The sequence below is a fragment of the Salvia splendens genome, chromosome 3, assembly GCF_004379255.2.
Source record: "Salvia splendens isolate huo1 chromosome 3, SspV2, whole genome shotgun sequence".
In the NCBI taxonomy this organism is placed as follows: Eukaryota; Viridiplantae; Streptophyta; class Magnoliopsida; order Lamiales; family Lamiaceae; genus Salvia; species Salvia splendens.
In genome coordinates, this window is record NC_056034.1 from 42,379,910 (window position 1) to 42,404,548 (window position 24,639).

Sequence of the window (24,639 nt, forward strand, 5' to 3'; positions counted from 1 at the left end):
GAGACTTTATCCTTAGAGGAGTTGGGGTTTGATCTTCTCGGTGCTGAGGAAACTCCCGTTCAAACGGGGGGATTAGGGCGGGGTCGGGGCCCCCCAAAGAAGAAGGGCAAGGGGAAGGGCAAGAGGGTCGGCGAGTCATCGCAGCCGGTTGAGGACGACTGCTCGGTGCGGAGGAGGTGGACGGATGCCGAGAACGTCGCGCTGTCCAAGGCGTGGGTGAGTGTTTGCGATGATCCCCTCACTTCGAACAATCAGAGGATCGTCAACATGTGGGCCAAAATAGCAGCAGCCTACAAGGCATTTTGCCCGGAGGGGAGGCCGCGCAACGGGGAGGAGTGCCGGAAGGCGTGGGACCGAATCAGGGCTGGGGTCTCCCGATTTTCGGGCTTGTACGCCAACGCCCTCCGCATGCAGAGCAGTGGCCAAACGGAGGATGACTGCAGGAGGATATCGGAGAAAGCCTTCCCCCAGCCCGGGTTGTATAAGGAGTTCACCTACTGGAACTGCTATGAGGTGCTGAATGACTCCGAGAAGTTCCGGGCAGGTTTCGACGCTGGCTGGCCGAAGAAGCAATGACTGAACTATACCGGTGATTACAGCGGCAGCAGCGGTGGTTCCCACGACCTCCCCGAGGGTGCTCAGGAGCTCCCGTCCCCTCCATCGTTCGCTCGCCGAACTCGCCCGGTTGGTCAAAGGCGGGCGCAACGGGAGGGGGGTCTCAGGAGGTCCAGTCGGCATCCCCCCTTGGCCAGTCGACAGAGGATCTCAAATTCTTCACGCGTCAACAAACGCGTGCTCAGATAGTCAAGATCTTAGCCGATTGGAAGGCGGCAGAGGACCCCGAGGAGAAGAGCTTTCTTCACGCATTGCTCGTGAGCATGCGTGACGATTTGAAGACTGGAGGGCACGAGGGGTACCAGCGGCAGCGACGGGGGCGACAGAGACGAGGAGTGTGGCGGAGGTCGTTTTTTTTAACTAATGTAATTTTTTTTAAATTAATGTATTTTTTTAATGTACTTTTTTTAAACTAATGTATTTTTTAATGTTTTTTTTAATTTAAATAATATTATTGAATTTTCCCGTATCTGTGTCGTAAATTTAATTCCGTATTTTGTGTGATTGTCAATTATTTGTTTTATATAATTATGAGTGATGTGACTAGGCTATTGCTGGGCTATTTGTTTGTCCTGATGATGTGACAAGAGGATTTTTAGTAATGATGATGTGACAGGAGGAGTTTGTGGCTGAGCTATGGCTGGGCGAAAGCCATTGTAGATGCTCTAAGCCGTCCATGTCCGAAAATTGAAAATTGGGTAATTTTAAAAAAAATGGACAACTATGGGATTCATCTTTTCAAAGCAAACCAACAAACAAGCTGGACCATCTAATGGTAATTCTTGATAATTGCCATTTCTTCTTTTAGTTAGTAATGTTTGAATAAGATTGTTTGAACTTCTCATCCAATGAAATTAGTAAATAGGACCCCAAAAAAAATCAAATGACACCCATATCAACTTTGTCATAGTCACGGTTTCTTTTGCCTTTGGATCCACATTCAATGTTTCGGCCAAACCCTGCCGTAACAAGATCACTTTCATCTTCATCCACCGTAAACCAAAATCGTTCTTTCCCTTAAACTTTTCGGTCTACATTCTAGTTGTAGCCGTCGCTTCTTTTGATCGTTTCCCATATTTCATAGACAATGCCAATTTAAACTTTTTAGTGATACGAATCAGATTAAACGAGCTATATGTCACACAGTTCTACCCAAAAGGCTTTTGGTCTTTATAGTGCATTTATATTTTCTTATAATTAAACTAAATTTAAAAGTTAATATTCAAAAAAAGATTATTTTCATATTTCTTCCAGTTTCATATATTTAATAATTTAAAATAAGTGTGAAGTCTTCAATTTTAATTTTAATTTTAATTTTAATTTAAAAATGGAAAAATAATAAAATACAGTATATTTTTTATTATTCTCATTTATGACTTATCTCTATAATAATTTTTCTTTTATGTATTAATCCCTAATTAATGTACATATCACCATCCTATTCCCACATGAAATTGAAACTCAACTCAAGCACAAATAAATTAAAGCCAATCCAAAAGTCTGTATTTAATGCATTTATTCTTCAATTTCAATATTCATACATATATATGGAATCAAAGTTGGACTAAAAATTGATTGATAAATTCAACCTGCGAGTGTTCCTAGGGCCGGCTTTGTAATTTGCTGTCTGCAATTGATTCCCTCATCGAATCCATATTCTCGTCTCATTCATACAAAAATACATACAGATAGATACATATTCTCCTCTCAAATAAACACACACATTCACACACAAAGACAAACATGCCGTTCCCATGGACAAACACAAATCACTGAGCCCGATCATCTTCTTCTTCTTCTTCATCCTCTCAATCATGACCATCACCGTTACATCCGATGCATGCGGCCCGAAAAACCCGGGCCCGATCGTCCCCACAACTCCGCTCGTCAAATTTCTTGTAACCCTCCAAGAAACCGCATTTCGGGCTTTCGGGCCGAAGGACTTCGACCCGAAGCTCTACGTAGACCTCTCGCTCAAGCGAAACCTCTCGATCACGGTCGAGGCCTTCGAAAAGCTACCGAAAAATGAGTCCGGTTCAGTTCCGGCTAAGGAACTGAACCGGTTCATGGAGGAGTATCTGGCCGCGGCCGAGGAGGATTTGGTGGTTGTCAGCCCGGTTGACTACGTGGCGGAGCCCGAAGTCTTCTTGCCGAAGGTGGAGAGCCCGGAGGTGCGGGCTTGGGCCTTGGAAGTGCATAGTCTTTGGAAGAATTTGTGTAGGAAGGTTTCGGGCCGGGTTCTTGAGAAGCCCGAGTTTCATACTTTGCTGCCTTTGGAGAACCCGGTTATCATACCCGGTTCCCGGTTCAGGGAGGTTTATTATTGGGATTCATATTGGATCATAAGGTCAGTTTTTCTTTTTTGTCTGTTTTGGTTATTGCTTTTTATTAGTGGTTGATTATAAATAAATAGATAGAGACAAATATAATGACATGTAACCGTATATATTTGTCTTGTAATCTCTATCTAACTAGAGACGTGTAGTACTATTAAACAAGGTTCACGAGATAAGAACAACAAATATAGTTATGACTTTGACTGGCTTCATATATATGGAACCATCTTCATCTTATTAAAAATCCAATGGATCTTAGCTAGTACTAGTAACACAGCACATGGAACAAACTCAAAAGATAACAGACAATTTTTAATAGAACGGATGAGGTATACAATCAACATTGTTACATTAAAAAACCGAATTTCGCCTAAAATTAAAACCGAACCGAAATCGAAAACCGAAAATATAACTTTAAAATCCGAATTAAACCGAAAAACCGAAATTATATAAAAACAGAAAAATCGACGTGCGAGACAGTGGCGACCCGACGGCGGAGCATCACGTGCGGTGGAGAGTCGAGGCTGCAGGCGATTCTCGACGCGCAATGGCGGTCGTGGGATGAGCAAGCGGCGACTGAGGCGTTGGCGGAGATCGGCTAGCTCCAAGCCAAGCTCGACGACGGTATCTCCGAAACGACGGTCATTGGATCGACTCGTTGAGAGGAAGAGAGAGAAGTTAGGGTCATTCATTTCAACCGAGATTTTGATTTGTGAGGGAGAAATGAAGGAGGGGTGAAGTAGACGGAGGGAGGTGGGGAGAAGGCAGTGTCGGAGGTTGCGGGACGCCGCCGCGAGGCGCAGGAAGGGCGGCTGCCCTGCGGCGTCGACGAGAGGGATGGGAGAGATGTAGGCGATCTAGAGTTTGAGATGATTTGGGGATTTTTGGAGTAGTAGGGAGGGAGTAGGCCGACGGATGGGAGTATAGTAGGAGATTGGGCCATTTTTTTAAAATTGAATTGGGCCACTGAAAATAATTAATTTGGGCTCTGTTTTAAGAGTCATTGAGTGATTGAGTTTCCAATTAGGGTTTTACTTTTAGTTATAATTAAATAATAGTAATATATATATATATATATAATATAAATAATTAAATAAATTCGATTTTTCGGTTTTTTTCTTCGCCCGAACCGAACCGAAAAACTGAAATTTTTGTATTTTCAAAACCGAACCGAAAAACCGAAATAACCGAAGTGAATTTCAAAATATCGGTTTGGTTCGGTTCGGATATTCGGTTTCCGATTTTTTAGCTCACCCCTAATCATAAGTTGTGATTTATGAAGAATGTGTTGTGATGCATGCAGGGGTTTGTTAGCTAGTAAAATGTATGAGACGGCTAAAGGGATGGTCTATAATCTCATCTCACTCGTGCATGAATTCGGTTATCCTCTCAACGGTGCACGGGCCTATTACACTAACCGGAGGTACAAAATTGATACGAGATAGTCTCTATTTACTGTTTTAATAGAACGTGATTGGTTATTGTGCAGCCAACCTCCTCTTCTGAGCTCAATGGTCGTACAAATATACAATACAACTAATGATGAGACTTTACTCACAAAATCTCTTCCTGCATTGCTCAAGGAGCACCACTTTTGGAACTCGGGTACAAAACGGTCAAATCAAAATTACTACATGGTTAAATAAAAACTCAAAATTACTCACTTTGTGATTGAAGGGGTTCATAAGGTGTCGATTCAAGATTCTCAAGGCTTGAATCACAGTTTAAGTCGATACTATGCAAGATGGAATCAGCCAAGACCAGAGTCCTTCATTATTGTATGATTTTTTTTAATATTATGTATCTAACTTTATAATAAAATTATTTTTAAACTAGAAATTTGTGTTTGCAGGACACAGAAACAGCTTCTAAACTGCCAAGCAAATGTGCTAAAGAAAAACTATATAGGGAAATGGCTTCTGCTGCAGAATCTGGAATGGATTTCAGCACTAGGTGGATGAGGTACCGTATTTCGTCCACCACTAATAGTCTTGATAGAGAACGAGAAACACAACGGGTCATATTATCAAAAATCGAAAGAGACTAATTTTGGTGGACGATCCAATCTAACCTTTCTCTATGTAAATAAATTAATTATTGTATTGTATTGGTTCAGGGATGAATCTGATCTCACAACACTAGCAACCACCTCAATTTTACCTGTGGACTTGAATGCTTTTATTCTCAAGGCAAGAATTGGCTTCATGTTAATATTTTTAGTAAATAAATTGTGGAAATCATGGATCACATATGACTAATTAACTAGTTGTGTGATACTATTAATTAGATGGAAATTGATATAAGCATATTGGCAAATGCAATTGGAGATTCTGTGACAGCAGAGCGTTTCAAAGATGCTTCTCATGCTCGAAAAAAGGCCATCGATTCTATCCTTTGGAATGCGGAGAAGCACCAATGGCTCGATTACTGGTTAACCGATCCTGACTCATCCGAGATCCACAAATGGAACGCTTCGAACCAGAATAAGAAACTATATGCATCCAACTTCGCTCCCCTGTGGATCGAGCCTTTTAGTTCAGGTTCGCCCGCTCAATCTTTTTACCATAAAATTTTTTGTAAGATCTGTCTAATACTGATATGGTTAATCTATCCCAAACTTTTACCGTTGTCTAAAAATATGTTTTTTCTTAAAAAAATTCTGAAATTCGTGAAAAGTTTGATGTATGTTGTTGTAACGAAGTGGATTTTCGTGTGTTAATCCATTATGTACTTAAGAATCCGATAAGCTGACTCATTGTTCCATCGCCACGTTTGACATAGATTATGTCAAACGCGACGTTAATCAAACGTTTACGTCGTTTCATCATGACCCATTCAACAAATTTTTATGCTTACCAAATAACTTAATCTTTGCAAATGTGATTGAAGATGTTAAGTTGGTGGATGAAGTAGTCTCAAGTCTTGAAAACAGTGGTCTGATTTGTGCTGCTGGAATTGCAACTTCTCTGATAGAATCAGGGCAACAATGGTGAGTAGATTTAAATTTTATCCTATAAATGAAGATTTTTGGTTTAGTATGGTTAGTTTAATTACATGACTTCATATATATAGGGATTTTCCAAATGGTTGGGCACCTACTCAGCACATGATTGCTGAAGGACTTTTGAATTCTGGGACTGAAAGGGCTACACAGATTGCTCGAGACATCGCCATCAAGTGGACCAAGACCAACTATGTCGCTTTTAAGGAGACGGGAGCAATGCACGAAAAATACGATGTACGAGAATGTGGATCCACCGGAGGCGGCGGTGAATATAAGCCCCAAGTAAGTTATTTCATTTTCCTCAATATTTGTTGTTTGAAAGATGAAATCCGGAGTACTACTTATTGTTTATCAGAAAAAAAAAATTCTTTATAAGGAAACAAAATTCAATCAAATTTGTAAACTTCTACTACATTATATGCACATGACTTTGTCACACAACCTGCACTTTTTTTATTGTGAAATTAAGAGCATGATTTAGTCATTCTTATTTCTGAGCTTAATATATTAATGTGGTGTTGATTGTTGAGCAGACAGGATTTGGCTGGTCGAACGGTGTCGTATTGGCGTTCTTGGAGACATTTGGATGGCCACAAGACCTAAAACTTGACTGCACTTAAACAGAGAGAGCATTGACATTTCTATTTGACTATGTAGAGACTTTCTGTATTAAAATAATGATATTTCATGATAAACGTGGATTATGGAAATATAAATTGTCCAATTCAGTTTATAATTCCTATATATGTTGCATATCATATTTCTAATTACTAATATTCTCATATTCCTATATAATTTTCATGTTGTTCTTATTTATTAAGTTTTAATCAATGGAAAATTTAATTTATCGATAAGAACTTTTGGATCAATTATGATCTAATGTAACTAGCAATAAAATTGCCTAGGTGACTATAGGTCACAACTAGATACTCTTGAAAGTGTATGCCTCAATAATTGTTTTTTGTTTATTCCATCATTAATCATGCGTTCCTATTTGAGGTGACAAAGAAATTGTCAAATTACTATAATGTCAAAAGGAAAGAGCTTTCATCATTGAACATTAATATAGTCCTATTTTTTTCATTCTCTATTATGTCACTGGTTACTCATAACCAAATTAAAACGTAAAGATCATAAAAGTAAAATTTGATTGCAAAAGGCAAAAACAGTGAAATATATAATCATCCAAAAAGATAAACTAAATGGTGTGCCAACTCGAAAGACTGACCATAAAACATGATGTCAATCTTTGGATACTCTTAATTTAATCATATTCTTCTATTTCATGCCTTTTGGTAAACCACCTTTTCCTTTTCTTTACTTTTTGCCAACCGTTCATTTTTCATTTGCTCTCAAAATAAAATGATCAAATTAAGGGTAAAACTATCATTAAGTACCGGATAATTCTTTAAGTTAAAATTGATTAGTAGCATCATACTTATCACTTATGTATGCATGACAGTATGACACAAGAATAGTTAGGGTTGCTTGGTTATTCGAGACCAAATTTACACAAGATAATCCGAGTTTGATTTGTCTTGAGATTAAAAGACACATATTCATGACTGATTGTTTTGAGACCCAAGTACTAGGGTAAATTCATCGAACCGAACAATATTGTTTTTTAATGCTCAAAGCCAAGAGTTGGCTAGAATTCACAACATGCAACGACGATATAAATAGTAGCAAAATCAAAATAATATTAAAAATACACTCACGATAGAGAAGATAACAGATGACAAAAACACAAATACAGACAGCATCATGATTCATGACCCTATAATATCAAACAGATAGATGTATCGATTTTGCAACATACAACAAATTCAAGGATGCCCACATACAAACTCCTCGAACAGTATCTAATTATCACAAGTAACAAGAAAATAGATAACCCATGAAGGAAAACAAAACAAAGCAAAACCATATTTCTAAATTGGGTACCCCTACCCAAACATAATATTGTGGATGATAGAATTGGACGCCACCTACCCAACAAAAACACACTCTTTAACCAATTTACCTGGTCAATGCCTAATATTGAGATATTGTCATATCTGATGCGAATTGACTCGCTAATTTAAGATGGCAGAAGCGCAAACAAATTCAAATGACGCTCGTTGTTAAAATTCTAATATCTTGTCTCATGTCGGCTTGGTGATGATTCTATCTCTTCTATATAAGTGTGGATAACCCTCCCCCTTATGAGGCCTTTTAAGAGGTGAGTGACCCATTTCTAATATGGTATCAGAGCGGGCCCAAGTCGATGATGGATTTTATTTCTTTATCTCTTCTCTTTCCTTCCCACGTGATGGAAGTCCGATGTTTCATTCCGGCCCACACGTGACCCTCCCGATGTTTCATTCCGGCCCACACGTGACCCTCCCCATCGACTTGGTGATGATCCTATCTCTTCTATATAAGTGTGGATAACCCTCGACTTGGTGATGATCCTATCTCTTCTATATAAGTGTGGATAACCCTCCCCATCGACTTGGTGATCCTAATTCTTCTATATAAGTGTGGATAACCCTCCCCATCGACTTGGTGATGATCCTATATCTCTTCTATATAATTGTGGATAACCCTCCCATCGACTTGGTGATCCTATCTCTTCTATATAAGCGTGGATAACTCTCCCCATCGACTTGGTGATGATCCTATCTCTTCTATATAGGTGAGTGGCCCATTTCTAATACTAGTACAACAAACAATACAATCAGCTCAATTTGTGATCCGATGACCACAAGTAGAAGAAAAAAATCTAACGAAGGCAAAACTAAGTTCTACCTAAATTGAATGCGGCGTACACAAACATTATAACACATACCATAAGAAAATCGACGAAGGTAAACCATAACCATAAACTGCAATAATAATTGGAAATTTTTTAGAATTTAAATAGTAAGTCTCACATTGCCCTAATCGACATTATGAATAATATTCATAAAACTCAGTTATATGTAATCGACCATATTGACCATGGTTCCCTTGCCTCTTTTGTTGTCGTTTCCCACATGCCTCTCTTGGTTTGTTTTGTTGTCGTTTCTTAGGAGTTAAGAACTTACAATTGGTTTTTAGTGTTGTCTAATCCTATATAATGCTTTATTATTGGTAAAAGTAGAAAAGTTTCTCACTCCATGCTTAACACGAATAAATTGATTGGAACTTTAAAACAATTTTAATCAAATCTAAAATAAATCCTAATTGAAAAGGATTCGAAATGCAGGCACTACCAAAATAACTCATCTCTGTATTGTTCTAGAAAATTGATAGCTTTAAAATTCTGGAAACTACTACTAGTATACTTACTATATATATCACGTTACACAAACTAAGGCCATCCGCAATGGGGCGGACGATGGCGCGCATCGTCCGCGCCCGCCATCGTCCGCCCTATTGCGGGTGCGTGACATAGGCCGCGGACGATCGTCGCGCCCTATACTAAGGGCGCGGAGTATAGCGCGGACGATGTCCATCGTCCGCCCCATTGCGGCCTACGCGGACGATAGGCCATCGGCCGCGCCATCGTCCGCCTAACTGTGGGCTACGCGGACGATGGTCGCGGACGATGGCACGCGTTTTTTATTTTCTATTTAAATCTCGTTTCTCATTCATTTGTACATACGAACATATCGACTATCTCTTTACATATTCTCTCTCAACATCCAACCAAAATGAATCTCGACGACGACACCAATAGTTCTAGTTTGTCTGAGTCCGGTAGTTCGACGTCAGAAGCATTAGATGCAGCCGTTGAAGAGGCCATGGCGGCATGCTATGCGGCAATGCAGCACGAGGAGGAGGAGGCGACAGCGGCGGCTGAGCAAGTCCATAGGCCTATTCGACATAGGACGTATGTCCAACGCGACCACCCGGAAGCTCACAGACGTCTGGTTGAAGACTATTTTACCGATCAACCACGATGGGCCCGACTGTTTTCCGCCGCCGGTTTAGAATGTCGCGGTACCTTTTTCTCAGCATTGTTCAGACATTGTCTTCAGTGATGAATACTTCACGTTTCGGGAGGACGGCAAACCCGGCCTTAAACCATTGCAAAAGTGCACAACTGCTATTCGTCAGTTGGCATACGGCACCACGGCGGACCTTTTTGACGAGTACCTCCACTGCGGGGATTCTACAGGCCGCGAGTGTCTGAAGCGCTTTTGTCGGGGGATAGTAGAGGCCTATGGCGACACATATTTGCGCAAGCCGACTGCCACTGATTGCCAGGGTCTGATGCAGATGCACGAGACGGCGCACGGGTTTCCTGGGATGCTCGGGAGCATCGACTTTATGCACTGGCAGTGGAAGAATTGTCCATCGGCGTGGAGAGGCCAATTCACAAGTGGATACAAGGGCAGCCACCCGACGATGATCCTCAAAGCCGTCGCTGACCATCGACTCTGGATCTGGCATTCTTACTTCGGCGTAGCCGGGTCGAACAACAACATTAACGTCCTCAACTCGTCCACCCTCTTCACCGAGCAATGTAACGGCAACGGCCCGACCATCGAGTTCACTGCCAACAGAAGCCAATACCATATGGGGTACTACTTGGCCGATGGCATCTACCCACGGTGGCCAGTTTTCCTAAAGACGATCAACTGCCCAATTGGTGAGAAGAGGGTTTTATTTGCGCAAAAGCAGAAGTCGGTGCGGAAGGATGTCGAGCGGGCATTTGGTGTGCTCCAATCACGGTGGGCAATTGTGAAAGGGCCGGCTCGTTCCTGGTACAAGGAAGTCATCGCCGATGTCATATATGCGTGCATAATCATGCACAACATGATAGTCGAGAATGAAGGCGGAAGCATCACCGATTGGAATGAAGATGACCGTGCATCTAGCTCGTCCGTCACGTCGACCGAGACACCCGATAGAGGGTTACCATTAGGTTTCAATGAGGTTCTATCTAGACAGGCCTAAATGCGCAACCAACAGGATCATGCGCAGTTCATGAGCGACATGATTGAAGAAGTGTGGGCTCGTAACCGCCGTCGCTGAGTTTACGTTTTTTTTAATTCGCATTGTAATGTATTAATTTTTATTAAATGAAATGAAGTTTTTGAAATTCGTATTTTAATTTATTAAGTTTTTTAAATTCGTATGGATTTTGTAAATATTAAAAAAAATGATGATGTGGCGCGTCATAGGGCGTCACACTGCAGGTGGAGAGGTAGGAGGATAAAACTGATGACGTGGCGCGCCCCTTAAGGCGCCCCGTACTGATGCCCTAAAAAGAACAAAAATCATAAATTAATTTTTGGACGAAAGGTATTCAATGATGGAGTACTACATTAGATAAAGCTAAAAGGAGATTGCTTTGTTTTTGTCCCTACCCTATCTCAGAATCTATTTGCAGAGCGTTTCATCATATTTTCCATGCAATGATGCAATGTTCTTGGACCAGGACTACCCCACGTGCTACTAACATTATAATACTAATTATTTTTAACATACATAATTTTTCTAATTTTTGAAATAATAGTAATTAACTGCTGCGGCCGATAAATCCAAAGTTGGTGTATATATTTTTTAGTGACAAATGTTACTTAGAATTCATTAAGTAAATCATAGTATGTGTTATGTTCATAATAATTTTTAAAATAGTACTCCTAGTAAAATTAATACTTTCACAAAATGTCAATTGGTAGTAATAAACTATGAAACTCAATCTTGAGCTAAAAATATCTAAATTAAATGAAAATGACTGCTAAAGAAAATGAGATATACTACTACAAAAGTAAACACATTTATTTAATTTTTGTTTTGGTTTACACTAATTATTAAATTAAAAATTCAAGTGAAGTCCCACGAGAAAATGCCTTCATGCAATAATTCAGTACCGGCCGCCTCCACCCACGGCGCCGCCACAGCCGTGTAGAGCCACCGATCACGATGATGGTGGCCGTCGATGCCCATAAAAAGATCCGGCAAGCCATTAAACGCATCATCCTCATCTAAAGAAGAAGACGAAGAAGAAACAGAAGAAGACACGGGCGAGAGTTGATCCGTAGCGCCGCCGTGCTCAGCCGCCATCTCTGCCGCTTTCGCGGCTGCAGCCTGGACGTCTTTCGCGGACTTGGAGGCGGCGCGGGGCAACTTCTCGGCCTGCTCCGGGAAGTTGAGGACGGCGGAGCGGCCTTTGATGGCAAGGGCCGCCGCGTCGTGGGCCCGCGCCGCCATTTCGGCGGTGGCGAAGGTCCCGAGCCATATTCTTGATTTCTTTCTTGGCTCTCGAATTTCCGACACCCATTTTCCCCAGCTCCGGCGCCGGACTCCGCGGTATTTCTTGCTTGATCTGTGGATTGATGTTGCCGGTGTTGAAGATGAATTTGTGGAAGAAGAGGCGGCGGCGGCGGCGGCGGCGGCGGTGGGGGTGGATTGATGCATATAGTGGAAGATGATGAGTTGTTGATCCATTGTTGAAGGAGTGTTTGGATTTGTGGTTTTATATAGCACTAATTTGAGTCATGCCCTAGTGTTTATTCATTTAACATTATCTATTGTTTTCTCAATTTGTATCAAGTTATCTATTTTATATAGATAAAGTTCGTGACATGTCGTATGATTCAAGATTCTCAAATATTACGATACTTATTTTACATATATAAATTACTATAGATCATCTATACATATGATATCATATAAATGTAACTAAAAGGCAATAAGATGTCAAATATAATTAAATAAATACTAGTAGTATATTTTATTACAATTAAAAAAAATGGTTCTATTTTACATTCTCAACATCCACAATTAATGTGGTGTGAGATGGAGGACACAAGTTTGAATAGACTATTGGGAGATGTTGCATATTACTATTATTGCCTTAAATTTAAAATATATAATTAGGTGGCGTTCGGTTGCCATTACTAATATCATGAGACTATCCATCTAGGATTAAGTTGTGATATTATTTTAGTTGGAGGGGGAGGCTATGACTAATTATCATGAGACTATCCATCTAGGATTAAGTTGAAGAGTTCAATCTTATGAACCAAACATGATATATATTTAATCATGAGATTTAATCTTGTCAACCGAACACCCCTAGATACAATTGATAAATCAAATTGATAGGTTTGTATGTGTATAGCATAACGTATTAAGGGATCATGTCATGTGAGATTAAGGAAATGATTTTTTAATAGTTCTTTAATTCTTTACATCTCTAACTATTCTTTTTATTAAATAATTCCCCTCTAAAGTGAAAACGTTGAAGCGTGGAGTGAAAGTCATTGTGAAAATTACAAGAACGAAATTCAACATTAAAACGGTGGTTCCCTAACGTGCAACATACAGATGCAGTTAGCAGAAACTAAATTAAAAACTATATAGAGTGATCAATTCTTGAGAGAAAAAGATAAGAGGAATTGCCGGATAATGTCACTTTAATTTGACTAATTAAAAGAACAAAACCGAAAAAAGAAAAAGAGAAAGAGAAACAAAAAAAGGGTAAAAGAACCAACATATTTTTTTCTTTTATTTCTTCTTTAATTAAAGAATCAACTTATACGTATCATGGAAGGAATTGACGACAGTTTTCTAAAAGCCAGATATTCTAAATGCCATTTTTTGTAGCTTATCACATTCTACTCTTCGTTTTAATCAAAAAAATTATTCTCCTACATCGGAAAACACAAAATTATTCTCCCTTCATTCCAGTTACATAGACTTGTTTTTATTTGGATATCCCAAATATATAGTTCTCCTAAAAATTACTCACTTTCTCCCATAAAATTATGAAGAAATATTTGAGCACTATTCGTATAATCATCTTGTGAATTGAGGGAGAATCTTGTTTTAATGTTGTTTATATTACTACCTCCGTCTGAAAAAACGTGTTTTGCCATTTCACGACGTTCACCAATAAAAAATGCATTGTACTTTTTTCCATTTCTAATAAAGAGAGCTTATATTCCACTAACTCATTACATTAAAATTATAATAAAAAATTAATATATAAAAATGGGATAAACAAACCACTAACTTCTTCAGTTATTTCCTTCTGCACCGATTTATTTTTGGGTCACTCCCAAAATGTCATAAATTGGGGTTGAACATGAATTATATACACCTTTTAACTTCCCTCAGACTCCCATCGGGAACAGAAAGACGCAGTCGACACATCAAGACATTACGGGCCGGACTATTGTTGTGGAAAGTGATTGTAAATAATTGTGATAATGTTAAAAAAATGTTGATGTTTTTACGAAACTGAAAAAAAGAGAGAAATTGTGTGTTTTCCCAAGATTGGAAGAGTAAAGTAGTTTTTATTGAGTCATTTACCAACAAACTCCTATTTTAATTCTTTGCTCTTTAATCTTTATTATTCTCAATTAGTATAAACATAACCCATCACCTAAAATAAGCGGCCAAATTCCAAAAGGTTAAACTTCAACAATTAAGACAAACGATAATACACTTCACCAAGAAAGTATTTCTGCTCAGTTGCACAATAACTAGAGAAGAGTCTCTCATACACAATCGGGCTAACAATAATACATATGCAAATCATAGACTAATAAAACACAGTTATATTATTGGTGGCCGTTGTTCAACGATCTTATTCCAAATGTATCGACCATAGATTTTCTACAGCTTAGCGCTATGGAGTTGTTGCTTGAGCAATGGCTTCAAGTACTCATGGTAGCCATCCGGTACAACTGTATCATTCAAAGGATCCTTCTTTGCAGCTTCGTACAGTTTAGGATAAACATTTCCATCGTAGCAGCCCAGAATAGAACCTAGGAAGTGGTCTGTGTAATTGAATGCATCAACCAGAGCAATGGCGTTTGGACGAACCTACACAAAATCAGGAAGTCGAACAGATTGGGATGAATCAGTTTTCTGGTGTAAGATATGTAAGAAAAAGGACGATTGAAGATCACAAACCTTGGAATACAATGCCCTGAGCTGATCACTAGCAAGGGCCGCCTGCTTAGGGGTGATGTAGCTGGTGGCGAGGAATTCGCCTTGGTGCTTGTGGAGCAGGGAGAGGTAGTATATGCCGCATACGGCTTGTAATAGTTGCTTCACCCCCTTACCAGGGATATCTTGTTGCAGTTTGTCAAGAAACCTACAAGAAAGGGGATAAGTTTTCCCATGAAGTTACCAAAAGAAGCCATTGAAGCTGCTGAGACACTTGAACATGCACAACATTTCAACTAACCGAGATCCCAATAATAAGAAAAGAGAGAGCTAAAATATGAGCACGGATTTAAGAGTCTGTGAAAGAACCAATAAATTAGGGGTGAAAATGAAATCTACTGGAAATTATCAGTAAAAAGACACCATCAACTGAAGGGCTACAAGATTCTGTTTTCAATTTCTTTTTATAACAAGCACTGGTATTACATTTCTGAAGCAAGCATGTGTGTGTCCTATGCAGGGTGCTGCAGAGCATAAGGTCTGTGAGTGCTAATAATAAGGCCATGGCATGAAATGGGACAAAGAAGAGGGGTATGCAGGAACTGTTATAACTGGAAGGTGTCTTTTTGCAGTGGTAAGATGAGACTTTGTTTCCTGTAAAAACTATAATACTTGGTTGAAGGTGGAAAACATTATTGAAAGAATCTACCACTTATTACTCAAGACATTTGAGAACTTTAGTTGCTAGAGAGACAAAACTGAAATAGACACAGTAGTTAGCCAGTGGCCAAAACAATCCTGTCTTCAGAAATCAAACTGTGACTAGATGACTACTACAAGAAAACTTAAGCAAATTGCAAGAATTTATCAAACTCGAGCACTGGGCTTCATCAGCGAAAAATCTAGTAAAGTATAAAAAACAAAAGAAAAAGGCTTACTTGGAGACAACAATTAATTGGCAGTGAGCCACTGCTGCCTCAACTAAATCAGCTGATAGCTCAGCAAACCCTAAAATCAAAAGAAAAAGTAACTTGTCAAACCCATCTTACACTAATAGCTTTAAGGAGAGTTTACACATGAAGAAAAAAGAGAGATTATATTCAACTGTAGACTAATTAGGAGGTAAAATAAGACCAGTTAAGCCATGTGCCTAACCTACTAACGATTACTAGGGCTCAAGACATCAATAAATTACTAAAGCTGGAATCATTATTATGTCAACCTAATATCATTCTGTTCAAGTCCACATCAACCTGCTGCGGTAAAAGGTTAAACAGACCTTAACTTGTTAAGTAGTACCACAACATGAGTGAGGACGAAAATCTGAAAATGACACATTAACGGTCCAATTACACCCAAGAATTGTACAGCCATTACAGTCAATCATAATATCTTCCTAATGTTACACACATTTCTTGAATAGTAATGGTTTAGGCTTTTCTGTGGGCTTCAAGCTATTCCTTGGGCCTCAGGTTTATGTAGCTCTTTAAATAGTTATTACTATTAGTGAGTTAGGCTCAGGATTATCGTTGTAGTATTGTTCTGGAGTCTGGACGGCTTCTGATGTAGGCATCGCAAGAGAAGGGTCACTCTCTGTTTTTTCCTTGTTCGGTACTGATTTCAATTTATTTGATTCAGCTCTCGTGCTCATTGTTTATCTCAATCCCTTCACTCTATCTGGCACTCATTCACAGCTTACCCTACTGAACAAGTAAACATTAAATGACTCAAGTTAAAATTGAAATTCAGTACCTTCTTCAGGATTGGAAAACTTGCTTAGGTTTTGAGCGCAGGAGATAGACATTCTAGCAGCTCTTGCCTCAAAAGCTTCCAACACTTGACTAGGATTTAACCAATCCTCAGCTTCACAGCAGACATGGAAGACCAAATCAATAAACTGAATCTTCCCAAGACACAAAGATCATACTGGTAATAGTGACAAGTTTGAGCCATATGCCCATAAGTAACTTCCAATAGCAAAGTTGAGGAATGAAAAACATTCATTTTAGAAATAATACACACTTAGATGAAATCTTGTTGAACTAGATCAAAGTTTAACCTGATGGAATGTTAGTGATATTCCATAATTCATTGTACAAATCTTTTCCCCAGAAAAGAAACTCGGAAAAAGAAATAAAGAAAGAGGGTGGAGGAAGTAAACCAGATACCTCTTTGGACACTGCAGCGGGATTTTAATAGATGTTCAACCCTTCCCATATAAGCAATAGTCCCAACTGGCTGTTTGCCACTTCCAATTTGGGATACAGTCTTCATGAGAAACCTAGCAACCTACAGCAGATATAAGATTACAGTTTAATAAGTTGAAATTTATCATATAGGCAACCTATATACTCAACAGAGTACTTAATATTAAATGTGACTTTGGAATCCAAACTTAGTATATGTAAATGTTGTATCACTAAACAGCTTGACAAGTCTAGCTTACAAATCGGGGACTACCTGTAGAAGTAAAACAATATTGTCTCCTTCATATGTACAAGCTGGAACATAAACTGCAAATAACTCGGGAAGCCCACTGGTACAGAGGTAACCATGGCCTCCACATAACTTCCGACATTCTTCAATTCCATCCTGAGAGAGATTAGAAGAATCTTTAAAGAGGATTAACAAGGGAATGGAAAATGTTATTGAATCAGCTGCAACTAGGTCATTGTTTTTATTACTGAAACATTTATAAACCAAGTCATACAATTACGTACAAGCATAAATACATAACGGAAGACTTAGCATGATGGAAACCATATTTTAGTTCATACTTACAGCAGTGGCAGTAGTAGTCAAGGACTTCAATCCTGCAGTGCATGCATGAGCCTCAGGCAATGTTGAAAAATCATTGACTGCAAGTCTTTGAGTGACATCCGTGTACAGCCATTTGAGCCATTCACCAACAAATCTAAAGGCATAAGCAGAAGCCAGGAGAGGAAATAGTCTGTTTTGCTGAGTTTTGTAGTCAATCACCTGTATCAAGCCGGTGTAAGACTTCGTATAATGTGCACTTAAAGCATAAGGATAAGATTATATGTGCTGAAAAAAAGTTGCAACAATTCATCAAGATCTGATAAAGGACCAGGCAATTACATCTTTTGTGGATAACCTAATCAGCAAAAGGAATTCAGCAACAAGCATAAAGCTACCTCATAGGAATCAGCATGTAAACACAGCTGACGGCTGATTGGGTGAGTCCTTTTAATAGTGAGGTTTCTATTCAACTTTAACCAAGTTGCCTCTTTTATATATTTGAGGGTGAGCTAGTCACGTGGAGTATTATTCAAATATCATGAAAGTTCTTAGATGGGCTAAAGAGTGGAAAATTGGTGGGCAGGAATTTCTGGAACTTTTACACTCTCTCTTGGTTTAAAATTTCAGTTAAGTATTTTCTGATGTTAATTTCTCGCTTCTTAAATCTTAATACGATGAAAGACTGATTTCTATTATCAGAAGGTAACAACCAACAAGCTTATTAAAGTGGGCTTGTATTGGGATATATGACCAATAAACAAGCCAAAGGGTTTGAGAATCAACAGACCAATTCTGTAGAAGTATTCAAATAAGAATAGAGGTTTAGGACAAAAATGGAGACCAACAAGAGCGGCACTTTGAGGAAGGAAAAAAGCTTACCTTTCCACACACCCCTCCCCTCCACCGGTTGCTTCATTTTTAGCGACAACAATCAAAATGATAGTTCTACTATAATTTTATTTTAGAACAGAAGAAAGTGTATGGCATCCAAATATGAACTAGACTACACTGTGGAAAACAACTATAGTTTACCTGAGTCTCGGGACCACCATTCTGTGATCCAAACTGTCTACGGACCGCACTATACCTAGTAGCAATACAAACAGCTTTTGATAAAGCACAAGAAGCATCTGCCACAATCTGCTGGCGAACATATACCATAGTCCCATAAACTAACTGCCGTGGTACATCGGATTGCTTATATTTTCCTTCTCTAGTCACCTGTGATACCCTGAGATCCAAAGGAACTTCTAATGAGATTGCCAAAAATCATACTTCTTGATTTTGTGACTGACAGCTTAAAAATTAACAAAATAATATACGGTTATTTTACAACGCAAACAAGGAAGGTAACTGGAAAACATGCCCTTGTACTTTGTGTTGTAGCTATTTTCAGTTCATCACAAAAGCATATTAATAAATGCCCCCCCCCCCCCAAAAAATAAATAAAAACAAAATTATGGTTCTCAGATTTTCTTGTCTTTATTGATCACCAAGTACAGAAGTTAAGGCTATTTTGGTAGGTTCAACTTTCTCAAGTCACAAAATTACTCTTCATGTGTCCCAAATGAAAATTTCATTTAGTAAAATAGGTTTGTTTCCGGAAATTAAAAAGTTAGCATAATTTTGAGCTATTTCTAGAACTAACTGTAAGATCCATAAAGTGCATATTTTAACTCCCTTACAAATCTTCATGCCAAATTGCTAACTGAAACAAATGAGAGCATATCATGTCTTGATTTAAAGTAAACTGATAAATTTACAATGTTCAAACTTAATCTTCTATTTTGTTACATAAGAACACCAGGGGTATGCTACAATATTGCAATAGAAAAAACTTTCTAAAATGAGGATAAAAAGGAGACATTTTTTTCATCGTAGAAAACAAACGGAGGAGAATAGGAAATAAAATAGAGGAAGAACAGAAGGAACAAGGTAAAGGAACAGAAAGGAAAAAGCTAAATATTGACAAGGCAATTCAACCTATCCGTGTGACTTAGTTCCCAAGTAGAATAAAATGCATGATCTTCGCCAGTTTATCTTTTTCTTTTTTTTCTTTTCTTGTTTTACTTAATACTTACTCTCATCCTGTTTACTTGTTACCACTCCTCGACAACTACAAAGTGGAGTTGCTCCACCCCAAGCTAATTTCTACCAATTTAACTGTCTATGCAATGAACTGTAACTGTAAAGACAGTTAGGACTCCCGGAGTTTGCTTGGATAATCCTAAATTGCTTACTTTCATTTTAGAAATAGGGATGGATTCTTTAATCACACAGATAAAACAAAATGGCCTTTGTATATTGCATGATTAGCAGCACTAACTAGATGATCGGCAACAGAATGTGAGTTTGAGTTAATTTTAATAATTATGAACTAGATAGTCAATGAGAAACAGCAGAGTAAGTTTGGATGAAATTATACCTCATCATCATCTGATCTCTTGGAATACGAACATGATCGAATGTCAGCACACCATTGTCCATGGTATTGTAAGCTCCATTTCCAAATTTCATTCCAATATCACCAACGGTGATTCCTGGAAGTGGTTTATGATCTTCCATGCTCCGTAGTTGGACAATAAAACCTAAATGTACATCATGCTGTCATTGGTGATACTTTTACATCATTATGAACCAACACAAGAGATAACTAGTACATACCGTGAACACCGTGATCTTTACCATCTGTAATGAGACGAGCATATACTACAGCATGTGTGGATACTTTGCCCAGCCCTCCAGGCCACCACTGTTTATGAAACAATCAGACATTAGGATCTAGATTGGAGGTCTGTTTCAAATGAAGGACAATATAGAAGAGATCAACAAAGAAACTGAGAGTGACTGTGCATAGAACTTCCACTGTGTGATAACACTGCAAGTTCACAGAAACAAAACCACATGTCTCTTTATTCAGTAAAAAGATACACAGATCCCTTTCATGTAACTCACTTTACTTGAAGTCAATGTAGGACTATGGATCACAAATTCATCAGTTTGAGGATCAAACGTAGCAGTAGTTTCAAGGCCTTGCACATTGGAGCCATGACCAAGTTCAGTTTGGGCATAGCAGCCAATTATTTGCATCTTATAAGCCAATGGCAGCCACTTGCTCTGCTGTTCATCAGTGCATTGCCCTTTTAAAGCTGGTACAAACATTCCCTGAAGATAATAACAGAGCAAATGACAATAACTGATTATTTTGCATGTATTAGGTGTTGCTTGAGATTTATCAAAAAGCTTATAAAAAAATTTAAAATATCAAAAGATAATAATATCCAACAGAAATGAAAATAAGAATTAGGAAGCTACCCAATGAAGATCAGTATAAGCTGGTTCATCCACGAAAAACCTTAGCTTAGATGCCTCTTCTTCTGCAACAACAAATACCAGAATGGCATGATTATTTATCTACTCCTAATGGGAAACAAAAATCAGTTAAAACAACTTTGGTAAGAGAAAAAAGCAACCTGATAGGCGAAGTTCAGTAATAAGCTTCCATGCATAAGCTGCCTTCCTAAGTGTATTTTTAAACAATTCCTTTCTTGCCAGCATAGGCCTGTCGTCCTTTCGAAATGCCTAAAACCAACCACGATATAACTTGATTAACTTTCATCCAGTCAAAGAAGCACGACAAAAATTGTCAATGTGTAAGAATGACCTTTAATCCATTCTCATTCTAAAAAAGTTCCATCCACCTCATCAAATAATTTACAAATTAAATTTTGCACTTTCACTTTCCGGAATAGGTATATACATGAAATGTTTTTTAAGTTTCTTTGTGGAGGAATCATGGAAATCATAAATAACCATAGAATTAGCTTGTCACTTTGTATTTTTCACTCTTATACATTTACAGTTAAGCAAAAATTCCCCTCCAAAGTTAATTTATCTTTATTTCTGTGAATACCTTTCCATGGAAAGGCACTTCTATTTGCAGTGAATGAAAAGCTCATATATAAGATTAATACCATCCGCAACGCTGTCTCTTATCCGTCTTTTAACCGTCTCATCTCTTCACTATTCATGGCCCCACTATACTTTTCACCCCATCTCTTAACTAAGAGACAACATCTGCATCCCTCCATCTCTTAACCATCTCTTAACCATCACATCCCTTAACTATTCATTCAATTTCAATTTTTATTTTTATTTCCAACAAATCCAATTAATAAAAACACACTTCATTAAATAAAATAAAATTACAACTTAAAATTCTAAAAAATTAAAAAACCACATTAATAAAATTTGCAGCGATAGACTTGGGGAGGTGAAGGATTTTATTTCGAATTTGGGAGAGAGCTCCGACAAACTTTTAGTCTGTGTATTCCAACGATACTTGAAAATTCAGGGTGTTTGATTTTTTTAGTCGACGCATTTGCTCAAATGGATCCATGAATGGATTAAATTTGGGAGAAGAATAATGTTTTGAGATGAAGAATGTAGAGTGTTTGAGTGAGAATAGAGAGTTTTTTTTATGGTGGATTAATTTGTGGGAATGATTTAATATTTATAGAAGTGATTGGAGGCTAAAAAAATAAATAATAAATAAAAATTTGCAAAAAACGGCTATAAACGGCTAGTATATTTTTTGGGTTTTTTTTTTTAATTTTCGAATTTTTTCTGAATTTTTAAAAAAATAAAAAAACATTTTTTTCCGATAAAAACGACCCCCGCTCGCCGACCGGCGAGTGGGCATCACGGACGAACCGGAGCTCGCCACGTCGCCAACGCGCGTGGCGAGTTGTCTCGCGAGACTTCCCTCCGCGGCGAGATAAGGGACGGGCTGGGGACGAGACGGAGCCCGCAACGCTGTCTCGATGCGGTCTCGTCTCTCCGAGATGAGATAGAGCCCGCAACGAGACGCGTTGCGGGTGCCCTAACTCTCGCTCCGAATAATCATATTCAGTCCAACTCTCTCTTTTCCCCAAACTAAAAGGCAACTGCAAAATAAAGTTATGCGCAGCAAGCATTCACTCATCGAAATCCGTACAGCAAAACAAAATCATTAGGATCACATCAACAACCAATACTTAAACTCCAACCAGTTCTTCTCACAACCCCAGATTCAGTTACCGACCAAATCAGCCAGAGAGAGAGAGAGAGAGTATACCGGATCATTCGCCACAAGCTTGGAAATTCGATCGGCAACTTCGAAAGTGTGACGAGAACCAGCCCACACAATTTTCATGGAATCCACATCGAACTCTGCCTTGTTCCTCTCATCAGCTAGATAGTCCACTCCGGCCATTTTCGTTCAGATCAGCAGCGAATTAGTGATATGGCTCTCAAATTAACAAACAAAATAGATCAAATCTTCTGAGAAATCGGTGTTTGTATCAATATTTTGGTGATAAGAAGAGAGGTGAGGATTTGGCAGTCGTAATTCCCAATGTCGGCATTTATAGGAGTGGTGTTTTATAGAATAAATGGAAAAAACATGTGTATTTTTTCCTACTTTTTGGATTTAACTGTCAACACCAATAAAATACTATTCAGTAGTCTGCACCACCACGAGCTGTGTGTCCAACCAAATAGTATTTATTTACAAATAGGAATGACAAATATCCAACTAGACATGTAATTATTTAGGCCATCCACAATAGGAATAGCCCAGCAATAGCCCAGCCATAGCCTAGCCACTGCCACATCATCAGCACTAAAAATCCTCCTGCCACATCATAAATAGCTCAGCCATAGCCTAGCCACATCATAAATAGCCCAGCCACATCAATAGCCACATCACTAATAACAATTATATAAAATGACATAATTAACAATCACACAATATACGGAATTTAATTTACGAGACATATACGGGAAAAGTTTAATAATACTATTAAAATTTAAAAAAGTACAATAATTTAAAAAAAGTACATTAATTTTAAAAAAAATACATTAATAAAAAAGAGTGACAATTCACTCCTCGTCTCCGTCGTCGTCGCCTCCGTCGCCACCATCACCGCCGCCACCATCGCCGTCGCCTCCGCCGCCTACGCCGCTGCTGCCGCCACCGGTCTCCCTCCGTATAGCCTCCAACTAGTCCTGCAGGCTCATGAGCAAGGTTAGAAGCACGCTCTTCTCCACGGGATCCGTCGCCACCCGCCATTCGGCCATCGTTTTGATCAACTGAGCGCGCGTTTGGGCGCGAGCGAAGAATTTGAGCTCCTGGGTGGATTGGCCAAGGGGGGATGCCGACTGGACCTCCTGGGAAGCCCCGGCGTTCCCTCTCGCCGCCTGCTGAGCGCGCTTGCGCCCAATCGGGCGAGGTCGGCCACCGACCGAACGCGGCGTGGGGAACTCCTGCGTCGTCTCGGGGAGGTCGTGGGAACCTCCGCTGCTGCCGCTGTAATCGCCGGTGTAGTTCAGTCGTTGCTTCTTCGGCCAGCCAGAGTCGACACCTACTCGGAACTTCTCGGACTCGCTCAGTACAAGATAGCAGTTCCAGTAGGTGAAGTCCTTGTATAAACCCTTCAGTGGGAAGGCTTTCTCCGCTATTCTCCTGCAGTCATCCTCCGTTTGGCCACTGCTCATCATGCGGAGTGCGTTGGTGTACAAACCCGAAAATCGGGAGACCGCCGCCCTGATTCGGTTCCAGCCCTTCCGGCAATCCTCCCCGTTGCGGGGCCTCCCCTCCGGGCAAAATCTCTGGTAGGCTGCTGCTATCTTGCCCCACATGTTGACGATCCTTTGCTCGTTCGAAACGAGAGGATCGTCGCAAACACTCACCCACGCCTTGCTGAGCGCGACGTTCTCGTCGTCCGTCCACCTCCTCCGTACCTCCTCCTCACCCGGCTGCGACGACTCGCCGACCTTCTTCTTGCCCTTCGTCTTTGGGGCGCCACGCCCCGGCACTGCCCCCCCCCCCCTTGAACTAGAGTCTCTGGAGCTCCGAGAGTATCAAACCCCAACTCATCTAAGGAGAAACTATCAAACCCCAAGGGTGTTTGGGTCGATGTGTGCGAAGACCCAGTCGAAAAATCAAAACTGGGGCGATAGACATCCCCCGCCGTCGCCGGGGACCCCCCCAGGAGTCCCCTGTGTAGC

The 24,639-nt window shown here is 39.5% G+C and overlaps 3 protein-coding genes across 3 annotated transcripts; 1 reads left to right on the plus strand and 2 right to left on the minus strand.

Moving 5' to 3' along the window:
• The first annotated feature begins 2,181 nt into the window (after positions 1-2,181).
• On the plus strand, positions 2,182-6,691 carry LOC121796144 (probable trehalase). Its single transcript, XM_042194895.1, has 10 exons — positions 2,182-2,962; positions 4,255-4,374; positions 4,441-4,556; positions 4,629-4,729; positions 4,804-4,913; positions 5,068-5,140; positions 5,239-5,491; positions 5,841-5,940; positions 6,024-6,237; positions 6,489-6,691. The coding sequence occupies exons 1-10, from the start codon at positions 2,370-2,372 to the stop codon at positions 6,573-6,575; spliced, it is 1,767 nt and encodes a 588-aa protein (XP_042050829.1). The 5' UTR covers positions 2,182-2,369; the 3' UTR covers positions 6,576-6,691.
• Positions 6,692-11,619: 4,928 nt separating this feature from the next.
• LOC121796145 (ethylene-responsive transcription factor ERF039-like) lies at positions 11,620-12,436 on the minus strand. Its single transcript, XM_042194896.1, has one exon. It carries the CDS (start codon positions 12,376-12,378, stop codon positions 11,755-11,757), a length of 624 nt encoding a protein of 207 aa, XP_042050830.1. The 5' UTR covers positions 12,379-12,436; the 3' UTR covers positions 11,620-11,754.
• Positions 12,437-14,338: 1,902 nt separating this feature from the next.
• Positions 14,339-23,014, minus strand: LOC121796146 (peroxisomal acyl-coenzyme A oxidase 1-like). The gene is made up of 14 exons (XM_042194897.1): positions 22,706-23,014; positions 21,063-21,171; positions 20,905-20,966; positions 20,545-20,754; positions 20,254-20,341; positions 20,015-20,177; positions 18,622-18,820; positions 17,611-17,808; positions 17,290-17,421; positions 16,998-17,118; positions 16,582-16,692; positions 15,768-15,837; positions 14,854-15,037; positions 14,339-14,763 (listed from the first exon to the last, which is right to left on the minus strand). Exons 1-14 carry the CDS (start codon positions 22,841-22,843, stop codon positions 14,554-14,556), a joined length of 1,995 nt encoding a protein of 664 aa, XP_042050831.1. The 5' UTR covers positions 22,844-23,014; the 3' UTR covers positions 14,339-14,553.
• Between the last annotated feature and the right edge of the window lie 1,625 nt (positions 23,015-24,639).

What these genes read in the sequence shown, in the direction of transcription:
- LOC121796144 (XM_042194895.1), top strand. Translation starts at nt 2,370, where the DNA reads ATGGACAAACACAAATCACTGAGCCCGATCATCTTCTTCTTCTTCTTC. An exon ending in TTCAGCACTAGGTGGATGAG is followed by an intron (nt 4,914 to 5,067) that starts GTACCGTATTTC and finishes GTATTGGTTCAG; the next exon opens with GGATGAATCTGATCTCACAA. An exon ending in GCGGTGAATATAAGCCCCAA is followed by an intron (nt 6,238 to 6,488) that starts GTAAGTTATTTC and finishes ATTGTTGAGCAG; the next exon opens with ACAGGATTTGGCTGGTCGAA.
- LOC121796145 (XM_042194896.1), bottom strand. Translation starts at nt 12,378, where the DNA reads ATGGATCAACAACTCATCATCTTCCACTATATGCATCAATCCACCCCC.
- LOC121796146 (XM_042194897.1), bottom strand. Translation starts at nt 22,843, where the DNA reads ATGGCCGGAGTGGACTATCTAGCTGATGAGAGGAACAAGGCAGAGTTC. An exon ending in CTTATACTGATCTTCATTGG is followed by an intron (nt 20,755 to 20,904) that starts GTAGCTTCCTAA and finishes TATTATCTTCAG; the next exon opens with GGAATGTTTGTACCAGCTTT. An exon ending in CCGCTGCAGTGTCCAAAGAG is followed by an intron (nt 16,693 to 16,997) that starts GTATCTGGTTTA and finishes TCTGCTGTGAAG; the next exon opens with CTGAGGATTGGTTAAATCCT.